The 21,282-nt window shown below is 39.5% G+C and overlaps 1 protein-coding gene across 10 annotated transcripts in view; it reads right to left on the reverse strand.

The window, feature by feature from the left end:
* The window catches only part of LRRFIP2 (LRR binding FLII interacting protein 2), a 191,614-nt gene that overhangs the window by 61,820 nt on the left and 108,512 nt on the right, over positions 1–21,282 (reverse strand). For 4 of the 10 annotated variants that reach the window (XM_063452046.1, XM_063452048.1, XM_063452050.1 and 1 more), the window contains exons 10-18: positions 19,596–19,661; positions 17,175–17,249; positions 16,405–16,452; positions 15,714–15,758; positions 9,917–9,964; positions 9,744–9,800; positions 8,383–8,445; positions 7,950–8,057; positions 2,765–2,809 (exon numbers count right to left, since the gene is read on the reverse strand). In XM_063452046.1, the coding sequence (XP_063308116.1) occupies positions 2,765–2,809; positions 7,950–8,057; positions 8,383–8,445; positions 9,744–9,800; positions 9,917–9,964; positions 15,714–15,758; positions 16,405–16,452; positions 17,175–17,249; positions 19,596–19,661 (555 nt within the window). The remainder of the gene's footprint in view (positions 1–2,764; positions 2,810–7,949; positions 8,058–8,382; positions 8,446–9,743; positions 9,801–9,916; positions 9,965–15,713; positions 15,759–16,404; positions 16,453–17,174; positions 17,250–19,595; positions 19,662–21,282) is intronic. The other 6 variants (XM_063452052.1, XM_063452051.1, XM_063452055.1 and 3 more) reach the window with 3 other exon arrangements.

The raw sequence follows: 21,282 nt of genomic DNA on the forward strand, positions 1-21,282 counted from the left end.
CACAATTCCTACCTATCCATCAAAACAAAATCAAATAATACACTGACCGCAGTCCACTCTTTCAAATACTTGGGTATGTTGTTAGACCCCAATCTATCTTTTGGCCCTTCACATAGAAAAACTTGCATCTAAACGTTATCCAAAACTAGGTGCCCTGTACAGAAACAAATCCTGCCTGAGCCCTACAGTAAAGGAAAATATTGTACAGCAAATGCTGATGCCAATCAATGATCATTCTGCCGATTTGTGCAGCAATGTAATTACAGGACCCACCATTGTGACATGCTAAAAGAACTAAACTGGCTGTCACTGGAATCCAGACGCACCCTTCATCTTTCCAGCCTTGTGTTTAAGAGCTTTTCTGGGAAGCTCCCGCCCTACCTGAGCAGAATGATCTCTCCGGCTGTTCCCACCTCCTATAACCTCTGATCCAGCACCAGCACCAGCACTTTATTTATTCTACCTCAATACAAAAAGAAAGCAGCCCCCTTTTCCTACAGAGCACCGCAATTATGGAACAACCTCCCACACACTTTCAAATCTTCCCCAAGCCTAAAGTCCTTCAAGAGATCCCTCTCTACATACCTCAAAACAGAATGCACGTGTCATGGTTGATTATATATTTCCTACCTGTTCTATGTTAAATGGTGTATATATTGCGTATTAATATTGGTTTTGTATTTCATTGTACCATATTGTATCAATGCAATGTTTTGTGGACCCAGGACATACTTGAAAACGAGAGAAATCTCAATGTATCTTTCCCGGTAAAATATTTTATAAATAAATAAAATAATGGCACAGGACCCTCGCATGCTCCACTCTACTGAGCAATCTTGGTTTCTTTCTCAATTGGGAAAAGTCTGTCCCCGAACCTTCTCAATCCATAGAATTCCTGGGATTCACCATAGATTCAGTGTCTGGGGTACTCCTATTACTACCCTCCAAAATCAAAGCCATCAAGAAAAAAATCCGCCGGACGTTAGCCCGTCCTGTCCTGACCCTGAGACAATAGATTATAGACCTTCTCTCAGCATCGATTCAAGCCATATTTTCCGACCCGCTTCATTACAGAGCACTTTAACGCCTGAAAGCCAAACACCTTCGTTTGGGTCATTCTTATTCAGACTCTGTTCCTCTCGACTGCACGGCCATAGAGGAACTGGCTACAACATATGGAGGCATGGAACGGTCAAGCAATTTTTTGAGGGGGGAAATGGTCCCTGAAAGAACAGGAAATGCATATCAACTGCCTAGAACTGTTGGCAGGCTCATTTGCCCTACAGAGCCTCTTGGGGGTATCGACCAATTGTTTCATACTATTACGGATGGACAACGTATCAGCGGTTTGTTACATCAACCACCTTGGGGGCATGAAGTCAACAATTTTAACAAACCTAGCTAAGGAATTTTGGCAATTCTGCCTGAATCGCAATATTTTGGTACAGGCGGAGTACATTCCAGGGGATGTCCAACATAGTAGCGGAATGGAATTTCAGACACTTACGGGATGCCAGCGATTGGCGGCTGAATCCTTTTGTTTTCCTACGCTTGCAGTCTCTCTGGAGCCCTCTGCAGATCGACCTTTTCGCATTAAGGTTAAACTCATATCTACCAATAATTTCAGCTGGAGACAAAATCCAGAGGCTCTGGCATCGGATGCCTTCCCACAACCATGGCCAAACACTCGTCAGTACGCTTTTCCTTCCACCTTTCTCTCTCATTTCTCGAGCACTACTATCTCAAACGTCACTGGACCTCCTTGATCCTCAAATCCCCGTTCTGGACAGCTCAGCCTTGGTTCCCTACACTCATGGAAATGTCCATGGACTATCCAAGGTTACTTTCTGTTTTCTCAGGCCTATTGCTGGATCCCAACAGGATCCCACATCCCCTTCTCCTCCAGGGACGTCTCAGACTATTAGCATGGCTCCTTTCCGTCCCTAACTGTCCTAAACTCTGTTTCGTCCCTAACATTCCAAGAACAACTCTGGAGCTCATGGCGGGAGCTTGGGCACCAGGAACAAGGAAATCCTATCTCCATGCCTGGAACTCATGGAATGGTTGGTGCATGGAACCACACATGGATCCCATATCTGCATCTGTGAGTCAGGTCCTGAGTTTCCTCACTTCACTATTTGACCACGGACTGGCATACCGTACGATCAATCTCTATAGGTCAGTCATATCGGCAGGCCAACAGGGTTGGAACAGATTTACTGCAGGTAAACATCTCTTGGCATGTCGACTCCTTCTTGGCATTAGATTTGCACGTCATCCGCATCCTAAATATTCCTTCTTATGGGATGTCAGCCTTGTCCTTTGACTCTTTGAAAATTGGCCTCAGAATGAAGACCTTTCGCTCACGGCAAAGTTAGTTATGTTGTTTTGTCTTATCTCCTGTAAACATTATAGTGCAAGGAGCATTCCTATTGGTTAATATGTTGTATTTTTTTCTTTAAATATTTACAGTTTCCTTTCTTTGCTGCTGAGGATTAAAGAAAGAAATAAGCATAATACTCGCCTCTGTGTCCTTAATAAAATCATGACTTTACGTCATGAAATTAGTAAAATCTGGTAATTTCTGCTGTATGTGCACATGCGCAGATTCCTATCACCATGACCATCTCTAAAAGCAGAAGTGGTCATGGTGGTTGGAGTAAACCTTTTAAATGATCACGATTACAGGAGCTCTTTAACAAAATCCCTCCTTGTCATCCCCAATTTGTCCCTGGCATTTGAATATTCAACAAACAATACTCACCCTTGAGTAAGTTTCTGTGTGTTGCTTGTCAATTTTCTCATCAAGCTGTAAAAAAAATAAAATACAAATATAATCAGTGAAAGTTTACAAATGAAAGCATGCCTGCATTTCATTAGCCAGAGTTGTTTATGCTTTTCATTTAGTCTGATGTGGGTTGGATGGAGTTCAATGAAGAGATGGTGGAATAATGCAGTTTCACAGTAATCTTGAAATGTACGTATCACACAAAACATTGAAGATATGTCCACTATTGTGAGAAAACATTTTTAATTTTGTTATAAATGCACATACATTAATATACCTAGTAAGATAGCTGATTTTTTAAATACCGTATATACTCGAGTATAAGCCGAGTTTTTCAGCACATTTTTTGTGCTGAAAAACCCCAACTCGGCTTATACTCGAGTCAGAGTCTGTATTATGGCAATTTGCATTGCCATAATACAGACCGGGGGAGAGGGGTGCTGGCAGAGCTGTACTTACCTGTCCTGCAGCTCCTGTCAGCTCTCTCCTCCTCTGCACCGGTCCGTTCAGCACCTCGGTCAGCTCCCAGTGTAAGTCTCGAGCTGACAGGAGCTGCAGGACAGGTAAGTACAGCTCTGCCAGCCCCCCTCTCCCCCCCACTGAACTGCCAATGCCACTGGACCACCAGGGAAGGAGCCCCCCTCCCTGGCCAGCTAGCAAGCAGGATGGGGGGACGAAAAAAAAAAGATAATTAAAAAATAAATAATAATAAAAAAATAATAATATAAAAAAAATAAAATTAATAATTAATAATATATCAAATGCCCACCCCCACCAACACATACACAAACACACACTGCATCACACACTCACACTTCATTCATATACACACACTGCACTCACACACACACACACACACACACACACACTGCATTCATTATATACACACTGAAAATAAATATTAAATTAATTTATACGCACACACACTGCACTCATACACACACACACTGCACTCACACACTGCATTCATACACGCACTGCACTCACACACTGCATTCATACACGCACTGCACTCACACACTGCATTCATACACGCACTGCACTCACACACTGCATTCATACACGCACTGCACTCACACACTGCATTCATACACGCACTGCACTCACACACTGCACTCATACACGCACTGCACACATACGCACACTGCACACATACGCACACACTGCACTCATACGCACACACTGCACTCATACGCACACACTGCACTCATACGCACACACTGCACTCATACGCACACACTGCACTCATACGCACACACTGCACTCATACGCACACACTGCACTCATACGCACACACTGCACTCATACGCACACACTGCACTCATACGCACACACTGCACTCATACGCACACACTGCATTCATACGCACACACTGCATTCATACGCACACACTGCATTCATACGCACACACTGCATTCATACGCACACACTGCATTCATACGCACACACTGCATTCATACGCACACACTCCATTCATTATATATACACACACTGTAAATAAATATTCAATTAATATAATTTTTTTTAAATAATTTTTTGAGGATCTAATTTTATTTAGAAATTTACCAGTAGCTGCTGCATTTCCCACCCTAGTCTTATACTCGAGTCAATACGTTTTCCCAGTTTTTTGGGGTACAATTAGGGGCCTCGGCTTATACTCGAGTATATACGGTAGTATACATTTTGACATGTATTTTTTAAAGTTTTAAGTTGTTCATTTGTTAACAATAAGTGGTGTCAGTAACATTTTATACATTTGCAAATACACTGATGTTGAACATCGGTGATTAATCTACCAACAAACCCAGGATGACATTTATCAAGTGTCCTGTCTACAAATAGTAACACATGCCATCTGTTTGTCAGTAACAAATTATATTACATTTCCCATGCAGCAAAATAACAATTTAGTGTTGACTGCAACCAATGAGACATGGCAGTAAATACCCAATTCATAATTAATAACACAATGAAAAAAACAGGATTAGGATAAACAATTTAGGTACTCACATGCTTACAATGTTCTTGCGAGAGACTGGATGGGAGATACTTTTCATATGGGAACCATTCTGATATTTAGATATGGTACACAGTGATAGGAATTTTGCCTAATAGGACACCTCAACTACCAAAATGTTTGCAAATATACAACTTTTGTTAATGTGCATCTACACAATGTTGTTTTATATGTGCATCCATTGATGAACATATAAAACAACTGGATTGAAAACCATTTTTGATCCTTTCCAACTCATTAGTATGATGTATTTGCAATAGACTTTTAGACAGTTTTAGGGAAGGGAAGGAATTATCTTATTTAAGAATCAGTACTACCTGAAGACCTGTTTCAACAATAATACTCCTACTTAAAATCTTTTATTTGACTTGAGATCTATAAAGTGAAAGTCTGTACTTTATTGTTAAGCTATTTTTTCTTTTTAGCTCAAATGTCTATGTGTACAGTACTCTAAAGAATGTTAGCATGTATATTGGTAAGGACTCTCTAACGTTTCATAAGAATCCCATAAAAAAAAAGGAAGAAGATAATAGACATATCTTTACACCATCTAATCAAGAATTACATATTCTTTTACTGAAGTGAAAGATAAAGACAGTATCTACAAAACAGCTCCTCAATTTCAAAGCCTAAAAAGAGGTGAAATTCTGCAAATTTCTGTTGACACTGTCACCTACTCAGAGGACCACCTCTTGACAATATCTGGACCGACTTCTCAAGTTTCTATGAGTGCTTGCTCGTGCAGGGTGCTCCCTGCGGCCTGTGTCTTAAGTCAGGGTGGGAGACGCGGCCGGTCTCCCTCCTTATCTACTCCTTTACCACAAGTCTCGTCCCTCCCCTCCCCCTCTCCCTATCCGGAGCCTAGGAGGCTGCTTTCATGCAGAGACCTTACAGACGCGGGAGAAGCGATCCACTATACAGATTTCACCCAGCAGATCCAGCACCAGCCAGGATTTCAAGGTTTTACCTTGTGAGCAGGTTCCTGCCAACGCCTGGAGCTGGAAGGATGCAGCATTACACTGCATCCAGGGAAGCTCTCAGCACCCTGTTCACGAACATGAACGCCATGGGCATCGGCTGAGTGAGCAACAATCCTGAAGCCAAGTGTTGTGGTGGTGTACCGCTGCAAAGATTTTACTCAGTAGTTGTCCCTACAGTAGCGGTTGTCTACAGTTATTTATAGGGTCTCTGTACCTATACATCTATATAGTCAGTGTAGTCAGGTTCAATTGTTTTTCAAATCAGCTGAAATGCCTTGTTCAAGGACAAGAGGGAAACTCTCCACTCTCCTGGGCTTACCTCCAGCAGTTCCAACGCAGGGCGCTTAAGCTCAGCCCCCTCTTATGGCGCAGTGCATGCGCGCCTACATCATGATGCAAATTACATCACGGCCCGCCAAAACAGTCAAACTCAGACTTTTTGGGGCGTGGCTTCAAATGTAAAGGTCCAGCCTATAAAAGGCAGATTCAACCATAGTTCGTTGCCCTGTTGTGGTTCTACTCACAGTTCCCAATAGTGCTTTGCTTTTCAGTGTATCTTGTGTTTTGACCTCGGCTTTCTGACTATTCTCATTTCTGTATTCCTGACTCGGCTTTGGTATCTCGCTACTGTGTTTTCTGGTTCCCTTGACTCTGCTTGTATTTCTCGATTCTGTGACTTTTGGCTCCCTTGACTTTGGCTTGTCCCCGACCATTTTTTATCTGTCAAAAGTTAAGTCCGGCCATTCTAAGGCCCGGTATACGTTTTTCTATTACATCCTGCGTGTTGGGTCTCTGAGGAATCCTGACCGTTCCTGACCTGACTCACATTACTCATTCTGTTCCTATTAACATAAAAAGTGTTTTCTTGACATTTTCTGCTACATCTATAACCTATTTCCATATCTATGCAAAAATGTATCTGCGTGCTCTGTATGTCAACCCTTGCACACAAAGATAAAGAATTATTCATAAAAAAAAAAAAAAAAAAGATTACCACTTTTAAAAATTATTATAGATATTCTGTAAATTTTTCTCATAAAGGAACACTGTAGTTACGCAATGAAGTGGTCGGGGGCAGAGGTTGTATCCATGCAATATAAAACATAGTTGTTTTTATAAACTGCAACAATTACACTACAGGGTAAAATCCAGGCTGTAATAGCAGCATTTGATTGGAAGAGCAGTTTTTGGTCACATATATGTAACTCCAATTCAGTCTATTTACATATTATCTATGAGAAGCAATGGATTGGAAGAGATCGCAAAGACTACAGCAGGTATGCTGGCACCTTCAAACGCAGAGCGAGCAGCTGCAGAAGAGGATTCCTGGTGCTGGAATGAGGTAAATAAGCTTTTAAAAGTGTGTGGTGGTGGTTTGGGGGGAGGGGGTGTACAAAAGGGAACCTATAGTCCCAAAATAACAATTTATATTTGTCACCCTGTTATGTTCGATGTGCAGGGTGGACTGAGCATACACAAGAACTGAAGGCAGAGACCCATCGTCACTACCAGAGTCAGAAGAGGGATGCAACTTAAATCAAGACCCGATGGAGGAGAAAAGAATAAAGTAAAAACTTGGGAGGGGGGAGATAAAAAAAACAAAAAAAACAAAAAAACAACAACAACAACAACAAAAATAAACGCCTGACGCACTTTAATGCCGAGGGTGCACTAAAAACCAGGAAGTACTTGAAACCCAGAGTAATCTGAATGTACCATTCCTGGTTAAATACTTTGTTATTATTAATTAGGAAAAGTGTAAGATCTAGATTGAATATTTCAGGAGCTATGCAAAAGGGCAAGCATGCAAAGCTAAAAACAATGGCAAAAAAGACAAATGCCAAACGTGTGATAAGTTTAGGTCAGAGACTACATTGACACGGCAAATCACAGCATGCATTCACTGCAAAAATAAATGGTAAAACAAATGTACCTATAAAATACAAAGTATTGAATTATTTTAATTTACAAACAGTGAATTCCATTAACCCCTTAAGGACACAGGACATGTCTGACACGTCATGATTCCCTTTTATTCCAGAAGTTTGGTCCTTAAGGGGTTAAACAAACTGTCCATGATGTAGCATGTTAATTACAGGGAAACAAAATATTAGGTGTAAATTATTAGTCACTGCCTGGATGCAAGAGCATGAACCACACTCACGCTATCAGGGATGCTGACATCATCCGTATCAGATACTATACTTCCCCTACGATTGGAACGACTAAAGTAATCAGCTGCAGATTCACTCTGGTCAGAAAAGTCAGATGCCTTCATGTAAAACAAACAGAGGTATGATCTATTCATTTGACGTTATACGATTTCAACTCAAAATCTTCATCATATAATTACATGGGCAAACAGATATATTATCTTTATACAAATAAAATTACAGAGTTGATTAAGTAAATCTATATTGTTAACAGCAAGGCCCTGCATTAGAGATTGCCACGTTGTCACTAATAAATAAAACAAAGCAAAACTACATTGTAGTACAGATTTCACATTTATTTCAGAGTATAGATATTACCACTCACAGTTAAAAGCAAAAAGGACGGTAAACATGATGTCAAACATACGCATGCAACTTGCTCACCACACTATCCCTTCGCCCGCGGCCGGCACTACGTGATGATACAGAACCCTCATCATCTGTACACTAAAATCAAATACACACAATGAAAAGGATCTAACTGGGACTTATTTAGATATGATAAGATGTGATTAGGAAAAAATCATGCAATATAAAACAAAAACAGCATACAAAGTAACAATGTTTCAAATGAATCTAAAATCATAAAACTTATGGGAGTCACTTGTATAAGCATAAAACCCATCAAGACATGGGCATTTACCTCATCTCCTGTGTCCATTCACTTCCTTACCTCCTGGAAATATCAATATCAATACTTGCCATATTAAACCACTACTCTGGCTAGGTAAGTTTGCCACAAACAGAAGAATGTGCCACATTAACCTATGTGCACCAGAATAAACACAATTTTGCCCAATCACTGATCCATATCCTAAGTGGATGCTTTTTAGTAAAAGCACATTATCTTTGTTTTGATAAGACAGTGAGCATTATTAAACAAATTGTAGGATAGTATTATACTAAACTATCAATCCCTACACTACTAGGCTTTATATAGCAATACTAACTGTATATAACGGTTTACATAAGTATCTTGATATATAAATAGAAAATAACTGGTTTGTAATAGAATTGATGACTATATTTAGTCTTTTTGATATAGAAAATGACAGGCTAATCAGTTTTGAGCCCAATATTTGTGGTTGGCAGTAAAGAAAATTAGGAATGCGGAATTTAAATAAAATACAACTTGCTTCGTAAACTCACATGTTAAGGGAAAATCAATATCCTCAGTTTCCCCTTAACCCAAATTTATGTTTTCCAGCATTGAAAACAATTTACCACAGTCTCTATGCATTTATTTACATATTAAGAGTTTAAAGACATTACATTTCAATGTTACCAGTCACTGACAAAAACATATGTTAAATCAAATGTTTGGAAAGATTACATTTAAAAAAAAAATAATAAAAAATACAAAAACAGATAAATCATTGTGATTTTATTCATATATTAAAATTGGTAAACGAATCGGGAAGTAGTATTAAGACATGTATTAGTACTTAAGACATATATTCGTTTAACATTTAAGACCACAAAAAACAACTACAACACTCATATGCAAACAAACGGGTGTGGCAATCAATTCAGTAAATACTGATATGAAACGTGAGATAAAAATAGGTTATTGTCAACCATTATGGCAAAGATGTTTTGCTTTACAAGTCTAAATCAACTACTAAACACTGTCAAATTAGAAGAATATTGAAGACAAATTAACTGGTGAATTCCATTCCAAATCTAATTCAATTCACTCTTGGTGTGCTCTATTAAGGAACACAACATGCAAGAAAAGCTCTCACCATAGGACTGCTTCGGGTTGAACTGTCTCTTGAGGAATAATGGCTGTACTCAGAAGGCTAGATATATTACCACAGGGAGAGAAAATCATATGAACAATATGTGAAAATAGAAAGACGCAAGGCTCTTGGCCAAAAAAAAGCAAAATTATCTCAAAAAGATAGGCAACACTTACAGGTCGAGAACTGTAGTTACTAGAAATCCGATCTTCATTTAGTGAGGCCTAAAGAAATGTATGTGTCTAAAAAATGCTGACTAAAATCCAGATTATGGCACAAGTCAAATAATAAATGAAGGATAAAGCAAAATGATTGGTAAAGCGGTTATATGTTATGCCATGCTGTTTAAAACATTGGAGACAGTTGCATTCACGTAACATAAAAACTTAGCATTTGCCATTAGCTACAGGTGAGCACAGTCCTGACGAGACAGCCAATGCAGCTAGAACCCTTGTCATTGATACATTAGATTAGATGCATACTATATTAATATGCAGATGTTCCTTTTATGAACAAATCCTAAAATTGTGATGGAATTTTATTTAACTTTCTAGACAAATAAGAGATATCAAAAAACAAAGGAAGACATGGTCTTATAGACAAGATTTCTGCCAAAATATGAGTCAGTGCAGAGCTTCCACTGCCACATCTTGCCACTTAAACATCTCCACAAAGGATATGTAACAGATGCAGCTTCACAGGAACTAACATGGATCCAATTTCTGCATAATAGTGATGTAGTTCCTAGCTTAAGCCACCAGGAGCTAAAGACTGAGATTAAAGTGAACCTGTCACGACAGATATAGGTTTGCAGTATTCTAACTATCTGGCTTGATATGCTATTTTATACAATCAAGTGTTTCTTCCTTTAATACTAATTAAAGCTCAAATTGTAATTTATTTCCATTGCCCCAGTCCCCTGAAGAGACCATCAATTATGTTTTCAGTGGCTGTTAAACTTGCTGTAAGACACCTCACTCCTGCATACCTCTGTTTGGAAAGCTTCCTATAACAGGTCTCCTGGCATGGAACTTTAATTAAGTCTTTTGATTTGTTTTTCTTTGTTGAGCAGGGAACAAAAGAAAAAAAAATAGATAAATCCATCCGTAAAACATATCAAAACTCATATTTCCCATTAATTCTAAATCTTCACAATTAGAATGAGATTATCATAATATTCTCAAAAGAAAAATAAGAAGAATAAAAAAAATATAACGAATTTTCAAAAGCTGCAAAATAGACCTTTACAGTCTTCAGATGAGATTGACTAAAGACTGTAATGGTCTATCTTGCAGCCAGTGGCGGAACTATAGGAGTCGCAAGGGTCGCAGTGGCGACCGGGTCGGGCCCTCCAGGGGGCCCGGCCGCCCTGTTGACCCCTGCAGATTTAGGTCCTCCTGTATGCCGGGCTCCGGGTGCTGGCAGGCTGTGAGCGAGGTCCTAGTGCTCCCAGGCTTGATGGGTGTGCGATCCCCCTGTCTGCCGACCGTAACTCTAGTGTGAGCATTATCAAGGTCCAGGCCGACCCTGCCCGGTGGGGAGTATGAGCAGGGTCCGGGTTTTCTCTGAGCAGGCACCATGAGCACATGTTGCAACCTGTTCTGCAGGAGGACTACGAGCTCAACTAGAGGATTGTGGCAGCAGCACCTATTGTGATGTGTAGAAGGTAAACACCCAGCGTGGGGTAACCATCAGAATGTGAGAGCTGTGTCCAGGGCAGTGTGTATGTCAAGGGCATCCATAGAGTCACACTGAGAAACACTGGGCCAGGGGCACAGAACAGCAAAGGGCACACATAGGAGGCCTGCTGAGATCACTGGGTGCCAGGGACAGGGTTACTGGGTTGTGAAATTGTCTGACACAACAAGGTAGAGTCTCTGTGCATGTATTTAGTGTATGTATCTGTGCATGTGTGTCAGTGTTTGTATCAGTGTATGTATCTGTGCATGTGTGTGAGTGTTTCTGTATGTATCTGCATGTTCGCAAGTGTGTGTGTCACTGTATGTATCTGCATTAGTGCCGCCCCAAGACATTGTGCTGCCTGGGTCCAAGGATAAAATGCTGCCCCCACCCCAAAACCACGCCCACCAAAACACGCTAACATCCATTATGTTAGGCCCTTTTGTGTGCCATTCTCTCTTCCACCATTGTGCCCCTACTTACCTCCCTTCATGTAGTGTGGCTGAGCGGACCGCGGTAGAGGAGCTTCTGTTTCCTCTACCAAGACTAACAGGAAGCTGTTCAGTTCTCTCACTGAGCATGTCCTATCCGACCAGGTAGAGGATAAAGATCCTCCACTGTGGCGCTGCTCGCTTGACCACCCTATATGGAGTGCGGAGCACTCTCCTTCTCCCGATCACCCAGAGCCCAGATATTGTGCCCTCTGGGTCGGGGCACCCTAATGGTAGTGTTGGCCATGACTGTCCCCAATGACCCTGCTGTTACCTGAGGCTCGGGCTGCTCTAGGACCATCTGATGGGTACCAGCTGCTGTCAGGCCTGTCTGTGGGAGTGGTCTTGGGGCAGCGCCTGTGTTACCATGATATCAGGCCAGCTGCTGTCTCAAATGCAATGGCTCCAGATTTCAGTAAATAATATATACACACACCCACATTTACATTAACTGCCTAATACATTCATACACGGTCTAATACATGCACACACAAAATGCCTAATACATAAAACACACACACTGTCTAATACTTATCTACATATAAACACATTGGCTCATACATGCACACCCAAAACCTAATCCATACGTACACACACAGACACTGCCTAATAGATCCATCACACATACAGACTGCTTAATATACAAAATGCATAATCCACACACAGTCTGCGTAAGGCAAACATACACACAATCTTGTTCACAGACGCATACACTGCCTAATAGACACACCCACATTACCTTATAGACACACCCACTGCCTAATACATACATACACTGCCTAATAGACACATACACACTCCTTAGTACACACAAACACATGCACAGCAATCAGCACTCCCTTACATACACAGATGGGGGTTAGAGGAATGCCAAGCAGCCCATTAAAGTACCTTTCCCAGGCACATAGCAGGTGGCGGCAGCTCATGGATGCTTTGCCCTCGCGGTATCTTGCTTTTCAGGAGCCGGCTGTGCACATCTTGCCGGGTAAGAGATGAGCAGTGTAGTTACTGCTTTGCCTCGTACTCCATCCCCGCCGGCCTGTGTTTAAGTGGGGGCGCTCTAGACAGCCAGAAAAGCTACTGAGAGTGCCCCCTCAATCTAAGTGGAACACAGGCTGCGGGTTAATTATTAAATGGGCGTGGGTACACACGGGAAGTGGAGGTAGGAAATAATTTAGAGGGCACATGCTTCCCTTTAGCGGTCTCCATGGGGGGAGTGTGATAAGCAGCATTGGACCATGCCCCACTGGAGTCTATGGACGGGCCAGCCCAGATCGCATGTTCGTAAGTGTGTGTGTGTGTTAATGTATGCATTTGCATGTTTGTCTGTGTGTGTGTGTGTGTGTGTGTGTGTGTGTATGTATGTATGTATGTATCTACATGTGTGTTAGTGTTTGTGTGTGACACTGTATGTATCGGTGCATATGGATCTGTGTGTGCGAATCTTTGAATGTACGTCAGTATGTGTCAGTGTTACTGTGTGTATATATCTCTTGAAGTATATCCGTGTGTGTATATATGCCTATGGGCATTTATGTGGCAGCGTATGTGTGTTTCTGTGTATGGCAATGGGCCCATGTATGTGTGTGGCAGTTCATATGTATTTCTGAATTGTATGCAGTCACCAATATTACACACAACTTATTCCTGCATTCAAACACACTGAAAACAAAAACCGTACTGCACTCAAACGCTAACACTACACTCAAAACACCTATGTATTCACGTGACAACATTACAGACAAGCACACCATGGCATTCATATACTAACACTATTTTGCATTGAAACACAAACACTACACACCCCTGATTTAAATATCAACACTACACACAAACAGATCCCCTGCATTCAAACATCAGCATTATATACAAATAAACAAACATGCACACAAATATACTCCATACACCTACATTCACAGATACTGCATATAGATAGTATCCTGCAAGGATTGGTAAATAGTAGATCCACAGCTGTCAAAGCATCATGTTTTTTGTACAACAGCAGAGGATCTACCTATCGTCTACCTCTGTCCTGATGTTTCTAGTTACGCCTCTGCTTGCCGCTTTTGAAATTTTGTTATATTTTTCATTCTTATTTTTCTTCTGAGAATATTATGATAATCTCATTCTAATGGTGAAGATTTAGAATTAATGGCAAATATGAGTTTTTCGGATGGATCTATCTAGTTTTATTATTTTTTTCCCTACTCTTTAAAATATGTAATTCTCTTTAAAAAAAAAAAAAACATTAAAATAATAAATAAAAACTATTAAAGCTGTATTTGTCGTGAGATTTATTTTGAAGTGAGATTTAATTAAACGTGTACTTTGGCCACCATGACCACTTCATGGGCAGAATCTGAATGTGCAGCGTTTCTGCTTAAAACATTGAAGAGATTTTTGTAATTTTGCATAGGGGATTGTACCTTGCAAGAGAGGCCGTGATGTCAGACATGGTGTGGAAACAAGCAGGGGCGCTAAATTCCAGGTTATAGGCCTCTGTGAGGGAGCATGGAGTACCTAATTGCTAATGCCCAATAAGGCATTGCAAATAAAAAAAATAAATGTATTTTAAAAAGGGTTGAAGTATCCCTTTAAGTATATAGTTCTTCCCTTTCAATTCATAAATGACCCATTAAGTGATTCTGAAAAACAAATGGGGCCTAAGATGCATCTAACAACTGAAAAGAGATTTCATAAGAAATATATTACAATTAATAGTCCTTAGTCAAATTTGCAGTTCAATCTTGAGTGGTTTGAAAAATCTGGTGAGAAACATATTTTCTTAAAGTTGTTTATATATTTCTTAAAGTTGTTATTTCTTAAAGTTGTTCTGTATTTGCTATATAGTCAGTTGAAAAGATTTACATCATTTTGGACAAAATAGGAGTTGAGGGTGAATCTCTCTCTCTCTCTATTCTCTTTTTACCTATGGTCATGCCAGGTTTTACTTTAAATAGAACAGCTCCAAAGGCATTAACTATATAATTTATTTAAAAGACAAATTCAATATTTAGTAGCTCTGAGAGCTGCTACAGTTTTATTTACATTCTAAGTGCAGTTCAAAAGCTCCTCTTCTTGGACATCCATGGGCGTTATTATAGTATTGTAACACCAATCCTCTGGTCCTGCCTTGCCGTCAACCCCTCTCTGATGTGATTGGCTCTGTTGGGGACACTTTCACTAGCATGACAAGCCTCGCTAAGGATGCCTTAACTGCAGCACATTGAGGTCAGAGTGTATTATATGCTATAGCTCTCCAATAGAGACCAAGATAATTCAGCGTAGGAGAATTCTCCTGGTTATCCTTGTCACTCAGTTTTAGTCTAGACCTTGGTGTCTCCAGTATAGAGGTGTCTATATCAATAATAGGTGTTAGCAGCGTTTTGTACAGAATTAAGTTAAAAACTATATATTTGCTTGCATTTTTGCTAGCACGCTGTTTAAATGAATCTTAACACTTAATTTTAATACGAGCTAACATTGTGTTTAACATGACAGGTACACTAAGTAATTTGGCTTTCAATTCAGCACAAACTAAATGTTTAGCTAAAATGTAAGAATGTTGAGACAGACCTGGTCTAGCGTTAATGTACTGAATTTATTAACAATATATTTGAAAACATTACTAAAGCTTTAAGGTTTACAATACTTTTAGTGTAATTCAGCAATCACAAAATGTGCCTTTAACCCCTTAAGGACACATGACGTGTCTGACACGTCATGATTCCCTTTTATTCCAGAAGTTTGGTCCTTAAGGGGTTAACTCATATAACAATCCAAGCAGATTAGCAGTACTAACCGAGCTGGAACTTCGGATCAAGCAATTATTTAAACTAGGAGATGTCTGTCAATAAAAAAAAAAATTGAGTTTTGCATATTGCAATTGATGAGGCAGCAAAATGCAATTTAATTTACAAATAAAGTGAAGCTTACACTATTATATCTCAAATTTGTGTTCCATTATTTGTGTAGGGTGTGATAAGTACTATGTGGAAAACATATTGATGTAAAAGCCCCCTGCAGCCTTTATACACTTGTTAGTGTTACACAGTGTAATAGGAATGAATACTAGATGAGTTTTCCAACTCTCAATTGTTTAGTGTACCTGCAGGGCAATTGGGCATTTAAAGTATTTTTTTATTATTATTTTTTTTTACTTTTTTTAATCTGGCTGAGCAGCCATGTTAGGTCAGCTTCAACTCTTGTGCCAACTGCTGCTCAACCTGACTTGCCTGCTTTTACCATTATAATAATAAATTATGTATTAAAGGAATTATATACGGATAGACACTTGAATTGTTAAAGCAATACTATACAGTCCACAATCTCTAGCCATGTAACAATCAGAGAGTTTCAATACAAAACATGTCTAATCTGCAGCTATAAATTACATAGAAAAGGTGTCTGGTGTTCTAAAAAATAAATAGGCTCCAAATCCTAAAATACCTTTCAGACATACCCAATAAATAAGTCTCCCTATCATTACTAACCCTGTAACTTCTTGTGACAGCCAGAGGTTCACTGTAAAGGGAAGACGACTATGGAAAGAGAATAAGAAAAATTAAATATAAAAATAAATAATTTAAAAAACAAACAAACACATACACACACACACACACACACACAAAACACCATGAAGAAAAAAAATAATGATCGTACATAAGCTAGTCTCATTACATTTTATTGCGCAAGAATTAGGTGATATTAGATATGTTTGTAATTTCCATATCTTGTTCTTCAGTGATAGAAGGAATTAATCATGCTTTGCCTTGATTACTGCTGCAGACATTCAAGTTTAACTATAAAGAATATATTGCTAAGCATAATAAAGCTATAGAAAAGATGATATATACATAAAAAAAATGGAGAGACAGTGAGGTCTGAACAGCATTTCCAAACACAACTAGCACTAATACGGATAAATACACAAACAGAAAGCAATTTAGGTACAAGGTGTTTGTTTTTACTTTGCTAATCTAAAAAAACAAAATTCTATAAACAAGTTGTGCAAGGTCAGGCTATGAATCAGGGAGAAGTAATCACAGTATTTCCGGTTTAGAATCATCTGGCTGAAGAAGTTCCCTCCTATTTTACCATCTGCAGGCCTAATATGGTAAGGCAAAACACTGTGTATATGTTAACTTTTAACATCTTAATTTGGCAGGCTTACAACTTTGCGGTCTCCAGCACATCAGATGTTAAAATATGCATGCTTCAAACACAATTTTGGAAATCAATGCAAGCAAACATGAAAACAGACCCGAGTATAGTAGGTAGAGATGGGTTTGCTATATTTAAGACTGCTATAATTTCTCTGATCATGGTAAAGTCCACTCTGCAAGAAGTAAAATTGGGCAATGTTAGGATGACGATACATATATAAACTAAAAACTGATATGAATTTGCATCAAACACTGAAACTATAATGTCTGCAAACTTACACGGAATGATGTCCAATACAAATACCTGAAATATATCAACTAGCCAGAATAAGAAAAACTATTTTAGGACTATAAAGCATTTTATATAGTTTCTCCACAACACACCATGCTATTTTTAAATATTCACTCCTACTCACAAAAAGTAACTTTTTTTACTTTTCTATCCTATATTACAGAAATAAACTACTCAGTCATGTGGTATCAAAAAGTGCAAAGCTCATGAAATACTGGCAACATGAGACAGCAAAAATAACATCGGCAGGTAATACCAGTGTCATTAAAACAGGCAGCATTTAATACGATTGTTAAAGGAACACTACAGGCTTCCATCCCCCTTCCCTCCCGTTTTCAATAAAAAAAAAAAAAAGGACAGTAACTCACCCTGAAGAACTCGCCAAGCCAGTCTCCACGCTGTCGGTCCTGCCTCCCTGGCAGAGATCATAAATATTGATGATCCGAGGTGATCCAATGCTTCCCCACAGGAAAGCATAGGGGGCTAGTTACCATGTACAGCAAGTCGCTGCACTACTCAACTGAAATGTGCTCTAGGACCAGAATTTGATTGAGAACAGAGTCTGACTTGGATCTCACAGGGGAAGCACCTCTAGTGACAGTCAGTAAGACAACCACTACAGGTGTGCTGAGCCTGCACACATAACAATGCTGTATCTACTAAAAAGCAATGTTTTTAGATTGCAGAGATAACTAAAGAGCCTCTCCACCCAGACCACTACTTTGATATTAAGTGATTTGGGTGCCTTAAGTGGTCCTTTAAGTAAATTTTATATAACATTTTCAAAACCTGGGTTTGAGGGGAAGCTTAGTACAATTCTGCTGTACCAAAACCACTTAGGGGCAGTAAAAAGTTCACTGTGTAATCATGGCCAGCTTTACATGTCAGGTGCATGTAGGCACAGTATGGTCCTCCCTGCTTACCCTGCTTTTTTAATATAATATTTTTTTCATCAATAATCTTCCTCACCTACAGACTTCTGGTCCTGGAAGGAAAGCCTGTGAAACTCTCTCCCTACACCAGGTCCTTCCTTTCTCAGTGTTGCTGTAGGTTCCCATTGCAATGCTCCTGTGTTGCACAATGCCAGAGCTCATGAGAACAGTCTGCATCCAGCAGAAGTGCAGACAGTGAGCCATACACACACACACACACAGCAACTCGTACAAACGCATTACATTCACTAACTATATACACACACGCTGCATTAACTATACACATAAGCTGAAGTTTACTGCAATGATGGTACAGGTTGCTTTATTTTGTTTCCCCTAAATTGAGTTAGAAATATTTAGGGGAGTCTTATATTCTGAAAAATATGATATCTCTTCCAAACGGCACATTATAAATGCACAAATATATGTCCTATACAGGATATGCGCATGTAGGTAGGTGCCTACACTGCCTAAATGGAAATCGTTCCCTGTGCAGCATATCCTAAAGTTGTTCCCCCCTTCCTACAGTTTTTTGTACATAAACATCAGACAGCATTCTTGAAAACCTTTTTATAGTTTTATGTTTCTGCCAAGTCAACACATTACAAAATTAATACAGTCCATTTGTACGATTCTCTACCAGTAAAATTCATTTAGGTAACACCCTCCAGAGCTTTGTCAAAGATATGTACTTATAAACATGGCAACCCCTAAATCGTTTGTAACCCAATTTCAAAGTTATTTTGAGGTAATTCAATGCAAATGTCATGAGGTTTATTTAAAACCACTGTAGCCAGAGCACACTAATTAGGTTGATCAGTTAACAACCCTAAAAGCAGAAGTACCATAACCACTAAAGCAGAAGGCCATAGTGGTTAAGGTGCCAGGAGTCACCTGGCACCATTCCACGGTAAGCAACCCCTTTTAGAATGGTTCAATAGGTAAAAGGAACACCACTTGTTGGCCCTCTCTTCACATATTGGTAAATAGGAAGTCTCTACCTCTGCATTAGTGTCCTCAATTTCACCAGCTTTGAGAATCAATAAAAATGTATTGATTGAGAACTCACAGCCAATTAATTCCATCCAAATAGGGACAAAATATGGAAACCTATGGTGGAAGGACACCTGCACCTATATTTGAAGAGGTTGCCAGATGGAAGGTGCCACTGGTTATGGTGCTTAGCCTGCCTGTATAAGAATAAAGATGACATACACTACTTTACAATCAGAAATGTACCAGGTGGGGATCTTTTCCTTGTTAAATAGGTGGTGAATACAGAAATGGACACTAACCAGCAAATCTTTATGTAAATTGGATGGCTTATCTTTTGAAGAATAAGAGCTACTGTAGGCATGGTTCTGAAAAATATAAAATGGAGTAATTTCAGCAGACCAGTGCAATATTTGAAAAATATGAATGCAACAAGCAATACTCAACATACAAAAAGAAAAATTGGGTAAGCAAAATGCCTCCATAGAATATTCGTAAATTAACTAACTGGTTTCCAGCATGGCAGCATTGCAGCTAGCCCAGTAAACATTTGCATCTCATGGTTGGACTAAACAATAAGCAAAAAGAGAATGACATTTATTTACAGTGCTTGGAACACGAGTTACAAAATGAGGTTGCATGCAGAGCTTCATAAAACCACTACCGAGGAAAGACAGTAAAATTGGCCAATAAATATAAAAGGTTTTTGCATAAACTGCATAAGAGCTCTTATGTTAAGGGAGCATGCAGAAACATATTAATAGCACATCAATGTATTACCGTACTTAAGTTTTGATTCATGCTTTAATTTAATTTTAATGCCTTCAACAATGAAGGGTGTTCCATAACTTCCCAAAAATAGTGGGCTTTAGCGCCATGCTAAGAAATCCATACAGCCCTTTTAATCCATTTAAACAGCGGTGACTGTGGCAATCACATTCTGCCCTGTTGATTCTAAGCTTTGCCCCAGGCAGACAGAAACCCCCAGGGTCTAAATAAAGACCCTAATATGGTCTCCCTGCACCCCTACCTGTCAACAGTGGTAAGCGCTGGGTTGCGCCAGCATGGATCGTTATGTGATTTGCTGAGTTGCAGCATGAGAGAGCGACTTACTGTAGACAACATTTATCCATATTTTAGGCAATTGGAATTTATCTTAATTCCGCAACTACAAATTGCCTTGTGGCCGGATCAAGAAACAAACGTTGCAGGCAACGGACTAGCCATTTTGTTTGTTTCATGATTCGGGGTTCATAAGAAATATACATATATGTAGGCTGACAGCTGAGCGTTTTGTTTTTTAAACAGTTTGACTACTTAAATTAGTTAGACATTGTAGCGGTTATGGTTCTTTGAGTGCTTCTTTAAACAGACAGCACCAAAACACGCCTAGATCCTGAGTCTTAACAAAGAGCTATTTATAATTACTACAGTAAAGGGTCACCGAAAATATGGTCAAACTATATAAACATTTTAAAGGATACCAAAACTGATGAGGAATCCTTACTTTGTGATTTCAGCAAATACCGTATATACTCGAGTATAAGCCGACCCGAAAAAATGGGAAAACTTATTGACTCGAGTATAAGACTAGGGTGGGAAATGCAGCAGCTACTGGTAAATTTCTAAATAAAATTAGATCCTAAAAAAAATATATTAATTGAATATTTATTTACAGTGTGTGTATAATGAATGCAGCGTGTGTGTATGAGTGCAGCGTGTGTGTATGAGTGCAGCGTGTGTGTATGAGTGCAGCGTGTGTGTATGAGTGCAGCGTGTGTGTATGAGTGCAGCGTGTGTGTATGAGTGCAGCGTGTGTGTATGAGTGCAGCGTGTGTGTATGAGTGCAGCGTGTGTGTATGAGTGCAGTGTGTGTGTGTGTGTATGAGTGCAGTGTGTGTGTGTTGCAGAGCCCTGGTGGGGGGTGGGCAATTGTTTTTTATTTTTTGAGAATTTATATAAATTAAAAGTCTTCTGGCATTGTCATTG

Source organism: Pelobates fuscus, chromosome 4 (genome assembly GCF_036172605.1).
Source record: "Pelobates fuscus isolate aPelFus1 chromosome 4, aPelFus1.pri, whole genome shotgun sequence".
NCBI classification, from domain to species: Eukaryota; Metazoa; Chordata; class Amphibia; order Anura; family Pelobatidae; genus Pelobates; species Pelobates fuscus.